Consider the following 21,003-nt stretch of genomic DNA (forward strand, 5'->3'; position numbering starts at 1 on the left):
AATTTTTTATTACCGTGAAAATGTCATGCATTGTAAATATTACACTTAACTACATTTACGATTAAAAATAGCTTTTGCAATTAGGATTTTTGAATAGTTATTTTTTATCCTGTTCACGCTGAGTTTTGTTGTTTTCCCAACACTTAAAACTGGTATTTTGACAGGATCTTTCCTTTTTAGATGACAGGCCTGATAATAATTTCCATAGAAGAGAATGATGCTTTTACATAAAACCCAGGATGGTTATTCAGATGTCAGAAGAGCCGCTCACTCGGCTGGAATCAGGAGCGATCAATAGTGATCAATACTGGGTTTCAGTGCAGAAATAGATCACTGGGCGCAGGCTGAGCACGTGTGTTTGTGCTGTCCCCATCCGGTGTCACAGCCTTCAAGAGATGGGAGATGAAGAGCTGGTGGGACCACGAATGCTTTGTGTATTCCCTCTCCCAGCAGCTGAGGACGGTAACACACGTGCAGTAGTATTTGCCATGGTTTAACCCCCCCGGCAGCTAGGACCACACAGTGGGATGGGGGGAAGAATCCAGACAAATAAGGAAATCTCGTGGACTGAGATAAAGACAGTTTAACAAGGAAAGCAAAGCCACGCAGGAGCGAAGCCAAACAAGGAATCCATTCCCTGCTCCCCGTGGGCAGGTGGGGGTTCAGCCCCCCCAGGACAGCCAGGCCCCATCACGGAACGGTGACTTGGGGATGACAAACACCATCACTCCCAACGTCCCCCTTCCTCCTTCTTCCCCAGCTTTCGTTGCTGAGCGTGGTGTCCCATGGCATGAAATGTCCTCTTGGTCAGTCAGGGCCAGCTCTCCCGGCTGTGTCCCATCCCAGCCCCTCGTGTCCCCTGCCCTGGCTGGTGGGGGCTGAGGAGCAGAACAGCCCTTGGTGCTGTGTAAGGGCTGCTGCTTAACATCCCAGCGTTATCCACGCCGTTTCCAGCAGGAATCCAAAGCACAGCCCCACGCTCTGCCCCAGCCCAAACCAGCACAGTGTCACACAGCAAGGTCACTCCTGTGGTTAGAGACACTTTCAAACCCTCTCACCTCCTAAGTGACCCTACAATGGGTTGGCCTCTGCTGGTGCCAGGCATGGGGGGAGGTGGAGGTGGGGGCACCGGTGTCTCTGCCCCCACCCCAGAAGCTGCTGCTTGGTACTGTGGCACCCTAGACTGAGGTTCAGATCTTCCTGCCGAGTGTCTCCAGGCAGATGACAGCTCCCAGCAGATGGTACCAGTGATTTAGAATAACTTAGTGCAGTAAAATGCCTTCCTCTGTTGGAGGATCACCATAACTAACACTTTTTGGATAAGATTAGGATACTTACTGAATCTGGTTTTCTTTTCTTTTCTTCCTTTCCTAGTAATCTGAATCTCCTCCTCTTGTTTGCATTTTCAGTGGTGTTAATTTGCAGCTTTTCTGCTGCTTGATGCAATTTGTTCTGTAAGAGACATGTCTCTGGCACCAGCTAGGGGCAAATTATTAAAGTTATACAGCCAGATACACAGGAATCTCTTGGAGCTTGGCTGCCTGAAGGCAGGCACAGGCATCCCCCTGTGTGGGGGCTTTTGGGTGTCAACCTCCAGGGAGCCAGCGGAGCTGCTGGTGATGGCACCTCCCCACAGCACTTTGTTTCAGACCCCAGACCTTTCAGCTGCTGCTCCTTGGGAAGAAGAGAAACGGCTTCTACAGGAAGGTTCCTTGGCTTTGCCAGTGGCTGGGGGTTTTGTTTAAATTGTTTTGAAGCCACTTTGAAAGTCTGACTGACTCATTGTGCACAGTTTCTGGCTGGCTGTAGCATTCACCTTGTGGGTACCCATCTCTTCTGCAGCCTTGCTCCTGCAGCATCTTTCCTGCCTTCCTCTGGGAGGGTGGGAAGGACGCTCCCTGTGAAGGAGGCTGGGATGGCACCTCTTGGCAGGAGCGGGCAGGAGGGGTGTCCACATCGGTGTTTTCATTTGGGTGGGCTGAAGCAAGATCTCCCACTGGCCCCCAGCCACGGGGCTTTGCTTGGAGCCGAGAGCCAGTCCCACAGTGCCCGTGCTGGGTTTCTGGGAGAGCTTTCAGGAGCAGGTCTGCTGGGCTTCGGTCCCTGATGAGTGTTCAGCCCGGGGACCTGCCCAGAGCCCGTCCCTGCTCACCCCCATCGCTCCAAACACCCGAGAAGCCCCATCGTCTGTGCCTGTCTGGTCTCCAGCACCAGCTGCGTGCTCAGCGGTTCCAGCCCCTTCACGCCCGAGCCAAGACGTGCCTGACAGACACTGAGTCCCAAATGCCAGGACAGACTGTGCTGCTCAACGCGGTGCTAGCGGGGCTGAAAACACATTTCTCATGCATCTTCCCTAACAGTTGGTACCAAACCTTACAGAAGTATTTTATAAACTAAAGCCTTTGCATTAAACATGCAAAAGAGATCCCCTGTCTTTGTATTTGCAGTGTCTGTTGTTGAAGGTGTTAGTGCCATGCTCCTGTGTGAACACACGGCTGGTTTGTGCAGCCGGGGTGGGATGTGACACCGGGGGTGCCGGCGTAGGGTGATAAGTAAACAAGCGATCTGCAAATACATTAGCATGGAGTCATGCCCTTAAGCTTCATGGTAATTTTTTAGAAGTTGATCATAAATATATGCATGTGCTATTTGCTTCTCCCGCTTTATCCCCGTTTTTGGAGGGAGGTAAGGAATAGTATCTGCAGCTGAAATCCTGACAAACTGCTGTGAAGCAGTTCTCACACACTCAAAGTGTCGTGCTTAATATCTATGGATACACTGATGTTTGCAATGCCACGCGTTTACCGTGTTCCTTCTCATGTTGTGCATGTTAATGGTTCTTCTGCCATTAATGGTACTGAATTTTCTTTTCACCTCTCAGCGGGGAGAACTCCTCTGTCCTGCACTACGGCCACGCCGGAGCCCCCAACGATAAGACTATTGAGGACGGAGACTTGTGGTGAGTAAAGGATTAGAGTTCATCTGATATTTTTGTTACACTGCTGCTGTTTCCATACATGCGCTGTATGTACTCTTGGACTTCGTTAGTGAAATGGTGACTGCAGAATGGTGAAAGTCCAGATCTTTGATACAGAATGTAATGTTGTGTGCCAGAGTAGTCAGGTCTCTTCTGGAGGCCCTGTGTACCTGCATCTCCAGTTGAAAGGGAAAAGAGAGATTCTTTTCAAACGCTTCTGTGCCCAGGGCACCTAGAATTTAGTATAAGAAATGTCCGTATTCTAAGTACAAGGGCAGTTGCAGAAATCGGCACCTGAGTTTGCTGTGGAAGCTCAGCTCCAGAGCTCAGCTCTGGTCATGGGCCGAGGGGTGGAGAGAGCGTTGGCTGCTTCTAAAGAACGGCACCAAATTGCAGTGTGCATTGGTAAATCCACGGGGTGCTGGGCTGGGTGTCTCTGTTAGAGCCCGGCTGTTTGGCTCACAATTAAACTTTTTAATAGCTGCTGGGAGCCCTCTGTTGGATAATCTTAGGAAGCCCTGAACGTAGGGAAAATACGGCTTTACTTTTGGTAGAAGTCATTTCAGGGTTATTTCTGCTTTTGCCAGTATTTTGGTATAAATCTAGTTTAACGATTCCTATGCTTGTATGTAATAGAATCGGAGATTGGTACCTGGTATGATTTTTATTAAATTATTCAAGTAGAATTTTATGTCTTTTTCTTAATGTTATTTAGTGGATATGAATAACATTCACAAGTTTTGCAGAAATGTGCTGCTCAGGTTTTTATGCACAAAGAGTGCAGTGCAGTGGCAGTAAATAAGTCAACAAAGCACCTGAATATTAGAAAAAATACATTTGGAAGACTAATGCTTTGCTGCTTTGAAACGCTCAGGGGCATGCATCGTTCGCTCTTTTAAAAATGGAAGTTACAAGGATTTGGTGGTATCAACAGGAGATTATAGGCAAAAGTACTATTGCGTTTTTAATTTTTTTTTTAAAGACTGTTATTCTGTCTTCTCCCTCAAAAACTGTGGCAGGTTTAGAACAGGCTGGTTTTATGATGTTTGTTTTTGAAAATTAATCTATGTCAAATGGGTTTATTGTTTCTGTAAGAAACTGGTGTGGAATTCCATCTCTGATATTGCACCCTAATCCACATTTTCAGAGGTACAGCTTCTGCGCTGAAAGATCTCAGTGCAAGGCAGGGGCTGTAAAGAGAAATCCTGACACTGCTTGTTGATACGGGCTGTCTTGCTAAGCAGGGCTGTCGTTCCCACTCTATACAGTATTAAAGCCAAAATAGCTAACTAACACAAAGCATTGTGATCAACAGAGAGAGAAATCAATATTTTTAGGGAAGTTTAGGTATTCAGTAAACACTTGCACTTAACAGATATTGATATTAAAAGTAAATATTGCATTAACAGCAAGTTGGTGTTGTATATAAATGATGCATGTGCTGTAACATCTATGTGGTCTGAACCTGAGCCTTTCCTGAGCGAGCGGCTGTTGGCCACGGTCAGAGAGCTCCTGCAGATCCGTGATGGGCTCACCACCCTGGGAACCACCGTTCTGGGCTCTCCACCCCCTCACTCCCTATCACCTTTAAATAAAACCTTCTGCTCAGAGTGTCGCGATCCACGGCCTGCAGTGGTGACGTACAAATACCGGTTTTCTTCTGTCGTTTAAAAAAAACCAACAAAAAAGTGGCCATCGAAGCAGATGGAGTGTGGTGGAGGTGGCCCGGGACCAGGAAGCCTCTCTTCTCACTTCCCAGGTTCCGGGGTTTGGTGTGGGAACCATTGGGGTGCTGAACCTGAAGTGTGTACTTTACATTTTGATTTTGAGAAGGTTTTCAGGAAAACGATAGTTCATTGCATTGAATTTGCTGCTGAGTGGTCTGTGCCTTTGCGGATTCTTGGCGTTGCCGCGTGCCGATGGCTCGTCGGGAGTTGATTGTTTTATTGCAATTGATCAGCGGGGCTGCGGCGGCAGCTGGCGAACAGAAAATGCTTCTGTGATCCTAAAATAAGGATTGATTCTTCATGATGAGGCTCACGCTTAAATAATAGAAATGTGAGACAATAAGCCTGACCTCAGATGCCACCGAAATAGATGCGGCTATTACCCGGGATGGTTTTCTGTGGGTGTCACGAGCTGCAGGTCTTGGTCTTTCTGTGGCACCTGACAAATGTGTCTCAGTGAAAATCCAGCACTTAGTGAGCAACCTATACGGGCAGGTTCAGCAACCTTCAGGCCCTTGATGACACTGTTTGGGGGTTAGTTGGTCCCTTCTGGCTTTGCAAAACACGGGAGATCATTGTCTGTTGTGCAGGAGCGCTCCGCGTTTTCCACGTTGTGACGTGCCCTCCCAAGTCCCCGTGCCACGGCAGCTCTGCCGGGGGCCTGGTGCGGTCTCCTCTCCCCCAGCACGGCGGATGCTGGATCTGCCCCCCACTCCCCGGGGATGACAGGTCCCGTCCCAATGCTCCTCCTCCCCCGAGCGATGGCCAGAGTGAAATCTGTCAGAGGGCTGGGGCGAAAGCATAAACGAGGGAGGAGCAGCATCAACTGCTGCTGAAGTGCTGCCGACCTCGGAGAGAGACCATTAACCTTGCATTCACAGTGGGCCTATCTATTATTTATACAATAAAGCTGACTTTAGAAGTTGTAATGGCAGCAGGTTGGATCATCAGAGGGTGTCTTTCATTTTATCTGACGGTTTCTTTCAGCGCTCAGATCTAAGGGTACTCTGTCGGCGGAAGCGCTGGGAGGAGCTTGGTGTCCCTGGGGAGGCAGGACCTTCCCTGCTGCAGAACCTCACCGCCGGTCCCACGACCTGCTGGTGACGGCAGTAAAACAACTTCTACCTGCAGATCGTTTTATTGCATCCAGATACCAGAACTGAAGCAGTAGGGAGGTTTTGGTAGCATCACCACGTCAAACACATCCCGTTTGTTTCACAGTCCCAGCGCGCCTGCGTCGGATGCGTTACGCACGGCTGGCTCCGGGAGCAGGGGCTGGGGTTTGCTGGCAGGTAACGGCGCTGCGGATGAGAAAGACTATCAGAATAATTTAACTCTGAGGACTGTATTTGTTTCTATGTCTTTCCGTAGTCCCCCAGTGCAGATGGGAGGTGTGGGAGCGATGCTGACGGCAGGGGGCACCGGGAGACGTGCTCTGTGGAAGGAGGTGCTGACCCTCCCGGGCTTTGGGACTGGGCAGAGCAGAGGCACTGCCCCACTGCCTGTAATGCACATTCCACTTGGGCTGTGCTAAACTACGCCTTGTTTCCTTCCATTTGGCACTTGGATCTACCTTTTAATAATTCTTTTATTATTATAACTCCTAGTGCTGTCAAAAGATCCTCTTTAACTCCTAGCGCTCCTCCTCTTGTCGTTCCAGAAGCTCTCTTCATCCTAGGGAGCTTTTCTTTACTGCAAGTACAGGTAGTTGTGAAAGGTTGTTCTCGGTGAAGCAGAGAGGGAAGATGCGCAGTGTTCGGGGCTTTTTATTTTTTAATTACTCAGAGGAGGCAAAGGAGAGTTTTCAGGTTCCTGGAGCTGTTGGTGACTCCAAGGTGCGTGGAGAACATGGCAAAAGAAAGTCTCTTATTGCGAGAGCTGGTCAGGTGCAGCCATTCCTGGTTATTCACGGAGGCTAAGCCTCCTATTAGGTAAAAGAGAAGTTACTGTGCTAATTTTATTTCTTTGATCTAAAAGCATAACATACAGTCTTGTACAATCAAAAGATTTGTCATTTTCTATGTGCGTTTCTCCGTTGTATGTACACACACTGTGCATATGCAGTATACGCGCTGCACTGGAACCATTGTCAGCATATTTATCTCAATAGTATACAGTAGAATTTGTAGAAGATGCAGTATTCTCTCTTTCGCAGGAATGAGTAAGTGTATAGTATAAAAGGACTTTTTATGAGTACTGTGAGGCTGTCATTTATTTCAGGAAAATATTGAGAAGACTGAATAAGTCAAGTAAAAGACTTAAGTGAGCTTGAAGAAAGTGTACAACAAAAGGTGGCAGAGGTTTGCTGTGGCTTTTCTAGAATTTACACCGTGTTCTAGCAAGTTTTACGATACTAGTGCCGACCTCTAAACCAAAATTCATTTGTCCAGGTGGCGGCGATGTTGCATTAGGAAGCAGGAACTGACCAGTGTTGTTGTATCAGAAAATGGGAGTCCTCCCTCTTCCACCCCAAGTACTTCATCGCCTGCTATTAAACCAATTTATCCTACGGAACAAAATACTGTATTTATTACTTCTTGAAAGCACTGCTTTTAAGGTCCTAGGATATTAATGTGTTAGATGTAAATGCTCAGCTATTTTATGTGGGTGAGACTAGTATTTTCATTTGGCCTCCTGCATTTTTTATGCATTTTGAAGTTTGGTGCTGTAACAATATGCAAAAATTATGGTTAGCTTTAACCTTTCAGTCTGCAGTTTTGAAACAACTTGTTGTTAGTTATGGTTTTGTTTCTAATAATAATACGAAGTACATTGCTGGTACTTACTGGTTAATTGCAAAATCAACTGGCTATCCATTTCTGAAATAATTCCTTTGGCTTCATTCCTCTGGTTTGATTAATATTTACTATTTTCGTCAAGTGTAGGTATTTTTCCTTTTGTTGTGCCTATGGACTGTATTAATTTTATGCTAATCTAGAAAAATTGAATTTGATTAAAAATAGAACAATATATTTGCTAGAATTAACAACAGTTTTGCTCTAATTGCCTGTGTATTCTGTTAGTGCTGGTTAATTCCGGCTGGGGCTGTCAGAAATGGAGGAGCCTTTTCACCAAAGCAGAGGTCGCTACATATTAATAGTGTGTTTGCTGTAACAAATTTTAGCTTTTCTTTCAGTGCTGTGTCATGGTCTCTTAATGTTGTGCTCTCCTGGGTGTTTGTGAAATGCCTTTTTAATTGTCACCTGTAATGAGTTTGATCTGTCCCTGCTCTAGCTCAGCCTTCCCAGCCCAGTCTGAGAAGTGCGTGAAGCTGCTTTGGCTGCTGTTGGGCTGCATTGACGGGGGTGTTCACCTCTCTAAAGAAAACAAAGCAGGGTAAAACCTGGTGTTTTTTAATAGCTGTTGATATAATATCGATCATTTATAAATGCTGTTTAGTCTAATCCTTTTTTTATGGTGGTCTTTGGTAATACTCCGTTTCCCACACAAAAATTACTCTGTAGCATTTTTCTAAGGTTCCTCTTGACTCCAGGGCTGCTGGCAGCAAAAAGCTGTCCTGACATCAGGGAGCCCAGCCTGGCCTCGAGACAGAGCCGGTACGAGCCCTCTGTACTGAGTCAGGTGGAAGCTGCTCCCAGCGGGGCACCTCCTGAAAACCCCGTCCTGAGCACGGTAGGACTTCACGCCGTGCCGTTCAGTTGGGGTTTGCCATCTTGCCTGACTCCGTGTTGCCTTTTTAACTGATGACTCTTGGCTGGTCAGGATGCAAGTAGATGAAGAAGTGTGTGTCACTTAACTCTCCATTTTGTTACTGGTGATATATTTATTTGTTCTCGTGAAAGGGCTGCTGTTAAACCACCCTGTTTCCAAACCACTTGGTGTGTTTCCAAAGCTGTGTCTCAGGAATGCTGATACCTAGGGTCATCACTCTGCAGCATTCCCGACTGCAGGAGGATAGTTTGTTGATGCAGCAGTGGTGAGGAGCTCCAGTTGTGAGCGTGCCCCAGCCGGTCTGTGGAACGTGACAGCTTCTGGTGTTAGCTCCTGGGAGCAGCCCCAGGCTTCCCGAGAAACGCCTGCGAGAGCCTGTCCTTGGGCTGGGCCGGTGGCTGGATCGTAGTGATTCCTACACATGGCTCAGAGATCCCAAACAAAGTACTGCTTCCCATTGTGATATTGGCCATAACTCGCTTCATTGCCTGGCAGTTTCAAATTATTTGACAATAAAAGTGTCAGCAAGCCTATAAAAGTAAAACACATGCTTAGAGGAAGATGATGCTTTCTTTTTTAAAAAATGGTATACGATGCCTTTATGGAGAAAAGAACCGTGGCTGTTTATAGTCCACAGTTTTCAAACATAAAATGTTACGCAAAGTGTTTTGTGATGCTGCACAGTCAGAGGTTAAGAAAGCTAAAATCAATATCAAAATGCGTATTATTTTTCTGGGCTTGAAAGCCAAAACTGTAACTATAAGTTTGCGTTTTGCTGTGCCAATAATCTGTGAAAGCAACACAGCCACGTCCTGTTTCCGAGGGACGGGAGGGGAGGGGAGCACCGTGCTGTGGAGCGTTCGGTTAAGCACTGACTGACAGGCCTGGATTCACTTGAAATTCAACAGGACTTGGAGTGTTTCCTCCAAAGGCCCATCCTGGGGTGCTGGCTGGGGCGCGGGACCCCAGTGCGGTGGGAGGCAGAAGGGCTGAGAAGCCCCTGTGAAGGGGCACCTCCAGCCCCACCTTCTTGCGGGGCTGTGCCATGGGACACGGGTTTCTGCTGCTTCTCTTTGGTTTGGTACCATTTTATGTACAAAATGATTGTAAGTTTTGGTGTCAGACCTTTTTCCTGTGAGAGGGATGAAATGCTCGTGGTCGTCGTTGGAGGTGACTTCTAAAGAGATGCAGGAGGCAGCTTTGGTTTCGGATGCTGTTGGCTGACAACATATTCATGATGCATAAGCAAGTCATCCTGTCAGTGGGGCAACTGACAGGTTATCTGATGTTCCTCATACTTTGCATTGTTGAGTTTTAGTAATAATGTTTAGAGTGTTTTGCAATGTGTTTGGGAGGAGAGATTCTATATATACTCAGAACTGAAGCCTCCCTTAGGAGAGCTGTGCCCACGCTTCCAAGAAGGGGTTTGCAGTATTTTTGCTATGCATTTTTACTTGTGGTATAGATTCTTATTAATTCTAGAAAACAAATTGAAACAGTAACATGGGATTTTTAGAGTGCTCAGGTCTTTTGAGTGTTGAATCTGCTTCCTACACCATGTGCTTTCCACCCTGACATGAAGCCAGGCAGGTTGTCATTGCTTCTGCTCCCAACAAAGTGATGCAAAGCAAGAGGAGCTGCTCTCTCGGAAGGTTTTGGAAGGGACTGAGCTATGCAATAAAGGAATTAATCAGCTTCGAGCTGAATCAGAGAGAACTTTGACATACAACCCCTCTCCCCACAGCGACTCTCCTCCCTTGGCCCCCATCCTGACCCCGGGGACATCTCTGCCTCCATCGTAATCGGCAATTAGTGATCGCAGCCTTGCTGGAAACGTTGGGGAAAGGGTTGCTCTCTAATGAAATTTTCCTTCATTCAATAGAAGGCTGAATTCAAAATTAAGTTTTGTTATAGACAACATAAACGGTCTGCTAGAGGTGGAGCACTTCGTTTATCTAAAAGAGAACTATAATAGACTTTGGAGATACTTTATTGTATTATTGCATGTGTTATTCTGCATTAAACACTTCTTAAAAGGTAAGCCAGAGACCCAAGATGCCTGTAAGGCCTGTTTGCATTTGTCCATTTAATTTTTTAATTAAATGCTGCTACATTTGGTACAGCCCAATTAACATGAAGTAGTTGTTTCTGTACATGACCCTTGTAAGACTGCATTATCAGACAGGTAATTTTGTCCATGCAATTGAGAATGGACTAAAATACATTAATAATATCTTTTTTACTAGCAGTTGCCATCTAATTTCAGGATAAAGTAAATCTATTTTTTCTAAGGAACCAGGATTTAAGGAACCTGCTTCTAGAAACTTTTTCCAGGTAGTCAGCAGGAGAAGATAGTAGCTCACATGCATTTTATTCGGCTTAAATTTGCTTCACCACTTATTTTGCGGGGCAAGCAAAGATGTGAAACTGGGATCTTCTCAGGCTCCCATTATTTCCTCAGGATAACTACAATATTTGGGCTATTTCCATGTCTTGGGCAACATTTTAGCTAATGGATATGTTCCCAACTGAAGTTAAATGGACGAGAATTCCCAAGAAGAGCCAAAATATCTCCCGAAGGTACAGTTTGGTTTGGATGCTCTTTCACTGAGTCGTACAGCCTGGATGGTGGGTTGTGCTAGAGCTGGAATCTGAAAGATCATCTTCCCTTGTGTCTCCTCTTGTCTGGAGGCCAAGAAACCTGAACAAATGGTGCTTCTGAGCTTGGGAGCCTTGTTTGGGTCTACCATCAGCTCGGTGATAGTTGTGTTCCATTACTCAGTGTTCCTGTAACTCAAAAAACTATTTACAAACCACCCAGTGAAGAATGGGGTTGAGAAAATGCTGATTATTGGGAGGTTAAAGATGTAACTGAAATTTTGCCTGTGTTAAGTTCAGAGTAACAGTTCTCCAGGTAAAATATGGAAAGCATGGAATATAGAAAGCATGGCAACTTCCAGTAGACATGGACCAGCTTCCAGTAGACCTGGGCAGGGAGCCTGGGAGTTGTTGGTTCCAGCTTTCCTGTCACCCTGCTGGGTGGACACTTACACCTGTAAATGCAGCAGTTAGACCACAGAACTGCTGCAGATCCCACAAAGCACCATGGACCTCGCTGCGTGACTTTGACAGGGCTCAGTCTGGGCTGGGTTGAAAGGTTTATAACTAATCTGAAATCTGTATCTTGTTGGTGCATTAGAGAATGTAGCAGCTTCCTACAGCATTCTTAGGGAAAACTAGTTGCAGCAACTATCCTTAGATTTTCTCTGTGTGTCATTAGTTATTTTTAGGAGCAAGTCTAACCATAAAATCAAAACTTAGGCAGTGTTGATGGGGTTTCTGCTCCTGAGGTTTGGCTAGGCTGGGTTACAGTTGCTGTGGTGGTGTCAAATCATGGGCTTTTTTACCCTGTGGGTCTGACATTTACTGTCTATTGTGTATCTTTTTTCAATTAGCAACTTTCTGGTTTAACATACTGTATTTCACATTTAAGGGAATGTATATAGTGTTTGTATTATCTCTGCGGGTACATACGTCACTTTGCGGTCTTCTACGTAGCGTTCTCCTCAGGGGTTTGCTCCTGTAGCTAAGAGCCTTGGGCAGTTCCGTGCCTGTAACCCATGGGGTTCACTCCTCAAGTCCCAGTGACGATAACTCATGGGGTTTGCTCCTCAAGTCCCAGTAAACTTATACTTTACCTTGCTCGTATGCTGGTAGGGACAGAGCTACGCTGCATGGTTTTCCTAATTACTGCTGTAATTAGGGCTCGATGGCAGAGAGGGTGCCCCAGTGGAGTGGCCTTCCTTCTGCTTGCACTGTCTGACTGACCCTGCTGGGAAGCAGGAGCAAGAGGAAGAAAATCCAAGGTTTTCAAACACAGTGAAGGAAAATTACATTTCTTACGATGATAAGAGTCTCATACAGTTGTTTGAGGTGGCTGGAAGAAGGCTGAAATTAGCAGATTTCAACTCTGATTCATTACCTAAGAAATCAGGAGGTCACACAAATACTGTGTGTCGAGACCAAAGTCTTAGATGCAAAATGTGCCTTCTTGTAATCCGTATATGATGAACTGGGGGGGGGTTATTTGCTCAAGTATTGTTTGGTCCAAATGGTTATTTGGTTATTTGCTGATTTTTGAGCCTGCTGGAACCAGTGCAGTGCCTTATCAGGTAGGCTTTAGCAGCACAGTATTGCAGATGTCTAACCTGGCACTCACCAGGGTGTGCAGACCCACCTCTCGGAGATTGGTTTCTGGCAGCTGAGCAATCCAGGATGAATTACTGATTGATGTCTAAAATAATGTGCTTCTCAAGGGGTAAACCAGGTTTTTTGTCCCCAAAAAAGAAACTACTTTTTTTTTTCTCTTCTGCCTCTGATGCAGAAAACTGTACTAAATGTTCTTTTCTGGTTGGATCTTCCCATAATCCTTGTTTCTTTAATCCCTGTTAGGCAAGTTTGTCTTAAAGGAAAGTTTATGTTGTGAGCAGTGGCAGTCAGCCTTTATTGGGGACGTTTTATTTCAACCATCGGATGTGTTCTGACACTTAAATAGAAAAGGCCATAATTTAATTAACATTTCTCTGTTAAGTTTTGAGGTTAGACCCTCTGTGTGGTGCTAGCATTTCTCAGGAAAGGAAAAAAAGACATGTTTTTTCTTCTGAGAAGAGGTCCTAGAAATTGGAACTGAAGAGCTTGAAGTGGACTCCTCGTGTGCTTTTTCTCTTCCTTCGCGTGTTCTCTCAGTGTTCCTGTCCAGGACCCGCGCAGCCCCCGAGGGTGTCCATCTAAGCCCTGTGCAATGCAGATGCCCTTCTGCCAGGGGATTCCAAGGGGCTGTCATCTCATTTTGCTCAGGAACAACATTTGAGCAGTGATCACATGGGAAACTGCCGAAATGCAGATGGCTTTGAAGTGCAGAGCAAGAGAAATGTCTTCTGGTCTACCATTTCTTTGGAGTTAAATTTTCATTTCTCTCCCCTCTGATTCCTTCTCAGCCTGTTTGACATGGGAGGAGAGTATTACTGCTACGGCTCCGACATCACCTGCACCTTCCCCGCCAATGGCAAGTTCACCCCTGACCAGAGGGCCATCTACGAGGCCGTGCTGAGGTCGTCGCGGGCGGTAATGAGTGCCGTCAAGCCAGGTACGGATCCATAACCTCAGCAGGAACTGACGGGCTCAGTGGCAGCAGTCGGGCTGTCAAGGCAATTACGTTTGGATTTTAGAAAGTGCTGGAAAGGAGCAAGGTGACAAAATTAATTTCCGTGTTTAAACAGCTCCCAATGGAGGGTAGAGGTAGGACACACGTTTGCCATACAACACTTCTAAAGAAACAACACATAAACAATTACTAGTAAGATTAAACAGGTATTCTGATCTTCCACTTTTTTAATTCTTTTAATCCCGTGGTGACAGCTGTTACTCCGCTGTGTGTTTACACTGGCAGCCCTCTTTTCAGGAAGTTTATGCCAAAGGCTGAAGGCAGAGTCTGAGGGAACACGCATGTCGTGCTTCGGTTGGTTTCGAGCATTTCCTGTATTTCACGTGTGAGCTCAATAGAAATGTTGTGTTGCAGGGGAGGATGGGGTGAGCGTCTTTGGGGAGGATACTCAATTACCCTTAAAAAGCTTTAGAGAGCACTGGCTATTGGGTACTTCTCTGGGTGCCTCTAATTTGCAGACAAGGTAATTCATCAAGTATACGTTTTCATAGCTGAAACAGCTGCCTGGCTTGACGAAAATCTTATTTTTCTCTGATTCTGCTTTCAGGGCAGCAAATAAATGCTTTTAGAGCTGACTGCTGCTGTGATTTTGAGTGTTCCACTGGTGAAGGTACTTGAGCATTTCTCATTATTCCTAATAGAACAGCATTGAGAAAAATGTGCTTAATGCACAAAGCACACTTATCCTTTAAACTTACTGTATTAGCTTTCAATCACCGGGCCTGGAGTGCGTGGACTTTCTGGATTGCCAGCCCCAACATCCGTAATTTTCCTGTTACGCGAGCTGGCAGCAGCAGCCTGGAAGGGAGCAACAGCACTTGGAGCTTGTGCACAAAATGAGAAGAGATACTTTGCCATTTTACTAACAGTGTGCATTCTCCATCATTTGCTCTTTCTCCCCTGAAGAATCTTGTTCCTGTTCCTCTGCGGAGTTTGCTTTGTGTTTCTGTGCCACCTTTAATTTCATGTAGTGTTTTGGGCAGTATTTAATAGTAATAAGTTGCAAACTGTCTTCAGAACTTGAGAGCTGATACGGTGCTGTGCTCAGGATGGTGTAGAGATTTCCTGACTTTACTTAACACTGTATTTACAGTGTCAGAAAATAAGGACAATACTAATTATTTCTCGAAATTAGTTGCAAGGCTGCTTTACTAGCTGTGGGAGTTGGAGATTCATGGACAGAGAAATCATTCAGGATGTCTGGAGAAGATGGGCCTGAACTTTCTGTTCTCGCTGGGCTTCAGTTGTCTCGCCTGTTTAGAGGAGTGGTGCAAATGCATTTATGCTGTTTATGGGACAGTAGTCATGAATTTTCTGGCTACAGAGAGCAGGTTAACCACATGTTGTGTGGACCAGTTCAAATGCAGCCGGGGCCTTTCACACCCTGTTGAGTTACAGATCGGGGTAGAGTCCTGTGACTTCATGGATGTTGCAGGTCTGCTTGCATCAGGTTTTCTGTCTTTTAGCCACTGCCTGCATTACAAAACAGAGCACTGGGGCTGTCCCTCCGGTGAGTGTCACTGACAATCTCCAGGAGGTTTTAAAAGTTTTATTGTGGGACTGAAAAAGGTGGCATCATCAAAAGGGCCTTGCTACTATTGACACCCCATCCAAAGGAGTAGATGGCTGTGGAACTAAAGGGCTGGACCATAACACATCAGCACCGAGGGTCCAAGCAAGGCTCGCACAGACACCATCAACTGATATTGTCTAACTCTGGAGCCCTTGGTGCTGTAACCATAAAAATACTGCTTTTAGTGTAGCTCTCGCCCACCCCTCTAATTGTCCAGGGTTAAAAAAGCAAACTGGGGGGGGGGGGTGGGAAGAGGAGGGGAAGTATTGTGTAGCACATCAGTAGGCACAAGGCTAAACAGTGTAATAGTTAATGATGGGGTGTGAGGTCCCAGCTCCCAGGTCTGTAGAACTTCCAGCAGACAACTCTCCTGGTGGCAGTTGAGAGCCTGGACTGCATGGGAGGGATTAGACCCTTTTGTGAGCAAGTCTGACGTGTTTATGGGTAGTGGAAAGATCTGAAGAACTTGAAAGGGCACAGGCACATTGTTCCCAAATCCTGCCTCAGTTCATTCTTTTTCCCAGTCACATAAGTTAGATCCAATGTCAATGTAAGAGCTTTATTAACCATCATTTGTCATCCCTTACACCTAGGAGACCAGTATTGTTTGCTCTTTGTTATTAATATAAATCTATTTGAAGAAACCTAAATCACTCCATGACTCCATGTTCTGAACCATGCAAACGAACATGTCAGTGGTTGCAAGAAGAAGAGCCGCTGGTGAGGATCGATGCCCGTGGGCTCAGCTCCAGCTCTTTCTGGGGCAGGTAGAGCTGCGTGAGCCAACAGGGAACAATGTACTTTGGTTCCTGTGCATGAGGCGTGTTCACACTTAACCAGCTTTGAGTCCCTCTGTTCCTGTAGGGATGCTGAACTGTCGCTGCTACCTGCCAGTCCAGGACTCTTTGGGAAGAGGCTGTGGAGTAGCTTCTGTTTGTGTTCTTTAGCAAATAACTGTGGATTTGTACCATGTCCAGTCTCTTGAGTGATTTTTGGTGTTTTTTTTATTTGGATTGTTGTCTTGAGCACTTAGAGAATCTTAATAATTTAGAGTTCTATAAATTTAATTCCTAGTTGATGAGGACAGTATGGTTTCTACATCTAGAAAGTTTCTATATACAATTTCTATTTATAGAAACATCAAAGTTTCTCAAATATGTTAAATCTGCTACTGTGTTCAGAGGAAGTAAAAAGGAAGAATGCTTATCTTTAAGCTTTGCGATTAAATAGATCATAAACAGAGTCTTTAAGATTATTGAGCTAAATACTGGAGCAATCACATACTTTCCATTTTCATCCCTGTGTGATTGCACACTGGGACCTCTGAACATTCCTCCATGTCTTCTCTGTAGAGTAGTAGGAGGTCACAGGAGAGGGAATGGAGCTCGTTGTGCTTTGCAGTCCTGGTACTACTGCAAAACTTGTGTATGTTGAAAAAAAAAGCAGAAAAACTTTTTTCAGTCTCTAAGTGACACAGATTAGTATTTGGGGGGAGAAGGAGAACAAATTAAACCACCTCGATCAGTAAGGTCTATTGTCCTAAATTTCAGTTAAAAAAAAAGATGTCTTTGTCTCGCAAACTGTTCCCAAGGAGCAGTTGAGTAAGGCCAAGTTGGCAGCCACTCAGTTCCCTATCTCTGCATTTATATGATTTAAAAACCTTGTATATCCAAAGTCCCCATTGAACCGAAATTGCGTTCAGACATCAGCTGCGCAGCTGGGAATATTTGCTGATTGATGTTTGTTTGTTTCAATGAAACGAAAAATAAAAAATAGTTCCAAATACGCACAGAAGTTGTTGTTCCCTGCGTCAGCTCATGCGCAGTGTGAGCCCTTTCCTCCCCGGGGCCCTGCCGTTGCTGTAGGGTCTCCCTGTGGGCTTTGTGGCTCTGCATTAGATCAAGCTGGAGCTCATGCTCAGGGGTATATGCACATCCCCAGGTCCTGCCTTCTGCTGTCCAAGAGAGTGAGTATCCTGTTACCTCTGGCTTTCAGGCTTTGCTTTTCTGATAAATGCCGTTGAGGAACGTCCTGAAGGAAATCTCCATCCCGGGACTAATATCTTTGATAGTGGAAGGTGGAGGCTTTTCCATATTAGGGCTGGAAGATTCGTACCCTTTATAGCTTTCCCAGAACTCAAGTTTCACCTAAGGACATGGGTCTTTAAGCTCTTAAATCCTTTCTTCCAGGATCAAAGATCAGCCGTTGCAGATTTCATTGATGCCAGGATTGCCATAGAATGTTTGAGCAAGAAAGTACAGTCAAGTAGACTTCAAAACCAAGTACAGGCAAAAACATCGCAGGCAAAGAAGTAAACCCACGTGTCAAGCAAATAGAACACCCTTTTATTAATCATGTAGATATCAGCCCATCCTTAGAACCTCCCAGGAAAGGGTCCCCTTTTGCTGTAGGTGCTGAATAAGTGCAACAAAGTAAGTAGTTCCCAAAAGCTGAGATCTTTTGAGGTAAAGAGGCGGAGGGGAGAGGGTTGGAGCAAACAGCCAGCAAGCGTGGGCCAGCAGCTGTCTGGGTTGAACTACAGAAAAGTTCTCTGTGGCTGATGGTCCCTCTCTGTCCCTGCGCCAGCGCCTCACCAGGTCCAGTCTTGCATTTTGCAGTTGAGAGTGGGTGAATGGTCCGTATTTCTGTACAGCAGAGCATAGGCTTTGGCTGCTGCGTACTCCTGAAAACAGCGTGGTATCTAAATATTGAGGCCCGGTGCTCTCAGCGAGGCTGTCGGGAGGAGGGAGGGTCGGTGAACAAGTACTGGCTTTAGAAATAACCTGTTCTATACAACAGAAAATGCTGTGATTTGAATTCAAAGTAGCGGTATGATTCCCTGTTCTGTGTTCTAGTGACATGTCTCTAACTAAAAAAGACTAGTGGAGAATTGAGCTCAGGTAGGATAGTACTAAGACCAGGGATTAGAATAACCCAAATAATTAAAGAACTGTTTAATTAGAAACTAATAGCTGCGGCATTTGACATAGCAGATGATATTACTGGCAGTTGTTTCTGGTATTAAGTTGAGCAGAGTTGTGCTTAGGAGCATATGCAAATTCAAAATTGGCAACTTCACAGATTACTGCTGCTTTTTGTCCATGACAGTTCTGTAACTTCTGTAGAATTCAGATTTATTTTTGTTTGCTACTATTTTGAGTGCAGCTTTAAAGTAATTGTCACTGTATTCAACTAGGATTAAGAATTATTAGACATAAAGAAAATAATTGTAACTGCTACTAATATTTATTCCTTCCAAGTTAAGTACAAGGTTCTCATCCTCATGCGGGGGGTGTTTTTTGCGTGCAAGTCATTTGAGTTTCATTTTGTGTAGCCCAGAGTTGTACTTGCTGGAACACCATGTGGGCACGCTTCTCTGTTGTGCTGTATAAAAGCAGTAGCTAATTTTGATGAACATTTAGAAAGAAAATGGACCTTTTGACAATGTCACCACAGGAAAGGGTGTGGGAGCACAATCTGTTTTACAGTTTGTATAATTTCCAAATGCCCGTGTGAATTTTTCCCATTCAGATCGTCATATTTTAGGCAAAGTGCTGCTGATCGTTATTAATCTGCTGTAATATCTGAAGCAAAACAATTATTCTCAGAAATAAAACATTAATGACAGAAGTTGAAGGTTTTATACCAATTCCTCTGAAGAACAGCTGCTTTCAGGGCATGTTGTAGCCCATCCCTGAGACTCACTGATCCCGCTGAACGGCACTGCAGTATGATTTTTTTTCCCCCCTTACTGTTAAGAATGTGTTATTGTGTTAAAGACAGATTGGAAAGTAAATCTTGTCAATGTATGTTTTAAGAAGCTGTTTGTAGTCTGCTCGCTCTCGTTGCTGAATGGAGTTGGCTGTATTTCTCTCTAGCATTAATGTTCAGAATGAAGTTTCCCTTTGAGTACTAACTCTCCGAGACTGGCCTGGAGGAGGTGGTGTGGCTTTCTGTGCTCAGTAATTCTGGGTTTGTCAGTATAAATGGTTACAGCATCAGCCATGACTAAAATAACGCGGAGTTATTTCCAAGTGCATAAATCCAGGCCCTTTGGAACATTTGGGCCGTCCTGCCCCACAGTCCCCGCGTGGGGAGGGCTCAGGACAACCTTCTGGGGCAGTTTCTGCCGGGGTTTGGGGCAGACCTGCAGGTTCCCAGCTCCCCTGAGCACATGGATTTTAACTCTGCTTTCGGTGATTCTTCAAAGGTGCTGCTTGTGCAAAGCGAATACATTTAGAAGTCGTCACAGACTTAGAGCCTACGTTGGCTGCAGCCTCTCTAGTGAATGTATTTTGGTTTAAGGCTATTTTAAAAAAAAAAAAATGCTTTTTTCCTAATTGTAGCAGGTTGTAATACTGTAACATTGTACAATTCTGATTTTAACAGTGACTGTGGGGGGAATAAGCTGTTTTTCCGTGGTCTGATGAGCAGTGATTTTTTCCCCGCTCAGTATCGAGGAAACGCGCTCGTTACTGGCTGTGATGGGAGTCGAGGTACAAGGTTCGGGAGCCCTTCGCTCTTGACACTGCACCGGCTGTAGCTGTCAGCGCAAACCTGCTCCATACAGATTGTGCTGTTTGCCCTGAGTCTTATCTAAACAGGGTTTTCCTAAGCCTCAGGGACTGATAAGTTTCCACACCGCAATCACTCCCTCCAAGCGCTTCCCTCCTTCCCCCAGCCTTTTTCCTCCTCTTTTCAACGCGCACCCGTTGGTAAGGAGCAGGCAGTAAATTCAGCGTCCAAGGGTGCTGCTCGGTCCCAGTGCTGCGTCCTTCCAGAGGGGGAACGATGCTCCTCTTGCTCCACCTCTACATCTGTTCAAATTGCTTTTCTTAAGGTTTTACCATGGCAGACTGTTGCCTTGGTGTTGTCTCTGATGTCTTGTAGATCATCCTGTGCAGGTCTGGAGGATGGGTTTACCACTTGAAACTTCCATTCGGTGTTTGAGCACAGCATTTTGGTTTCTCTCCCCAATTCCTCGCCCCATCACACCCCACCTCACCTGGTGCTGCAAGGAACCAAGCTCAAAACCTGAGCATCTCCTGGGTATTTCATCTAGGGGGCCACAAGGAAAGCCTGAAAATCAGAGATACAACAGATTCTTCTCTAGCACCCAAGTGAAGAGGAAAGAAATAGTTGGTTTTAATATTTAAAAGATCACAGAATCACAGAAGCTTCATGTTTGGAAGGGACCTTTGAGATCATCAAGACCAACCACAAAAAAAAAACAACCAAAAAAAAAAAAACCAACCCAAAAAAACCAACCACACCCCACACCCAGCCACAGACACAAACCAACAATCTCGGGCACTAGAGCATTGATGGCACCTGAAGTGCCACGTCTACACGTTTCTTAAATACCTCCAGGGATGGCGACTCCACCACCTCCCTGGGCAGGCTGTTCCAGTGCCTGACCACCCTCTCAGTAAAGTAATTCTTCCTAATATCTAATCTAAACCTCCCCTGCCCCAACTTCAGACCATATCCTCTGCTCCTGTCATTATTCCCTTGGGAGAAGAGGCCAACACCCACCTCTCTACACCCTCCTTTCAGGGAGTTGTAGAGGGCAATGAGGTCTCCCCTCAGCCTCCTCTTCTCCAAACCAAACATGCCCAGTTCCCTCAGCCTCTCCTCGTATGACTTGTTCTCCAGACCCCTCACCAGCTTGGTGTTTTGGTTTGTTTTTTAAACTGGGTTTGATTGGAATTTTAAGGCCCTATTGTTTTATGTCTGGTAGGGTCCCTGTGTGTTGGCAGACTTTGTTCCCGGGCGTTGCTGGCTGGGCAGGGATTGCGTGTTCTGTCTGCATTTCAGTGGCACTGCCAGG

At 45.6% G+C, this 21,003-nt stretch overlaps 1 protein-coding gene across 3 annotated transcripts in view; it reads left to right on the forward strand.

Annotated features, from left to right (window-relative positions):
* Window positions 1–21,003, forward strand: part of PEPD (peptidase D) — a 111,783-nt gene that overhangs the window by 67,431 nt on the left and 23,349 nt on the right. For all 3 annotated transcript variants that reach the window (XM_074157927.1, XM_074157928.1, XM_074157929.1), the window contains 2 exons: window positions 2,882–2,959; window positions 13,374–13,522. In XM_074157927.1, coding sequence (XP_074014028.1) covers window positions 2,882–2,959; window positions 13,374–13,522 — 227 coding nt within the window. The remainder of the gene's footprint in view (window positions 1–2,881; window positions 2,960–13,373; window positions 13,523–21,003) is intronic.

Source organism: Numenius arquata, chromosome 13, assembly GCF_964106895.1.
Source record: "Numenius arquata chromosome 13, bNumArq3.hap1.1, whole genome shotgun sequence".
Classification (NCBI taxonomy): domain Eukaryota; kingdom Metazoa; phylum Chordata; class Aves; order Charadriiformes; family Scolopacidae; genus Numenius; species Numenius arquata.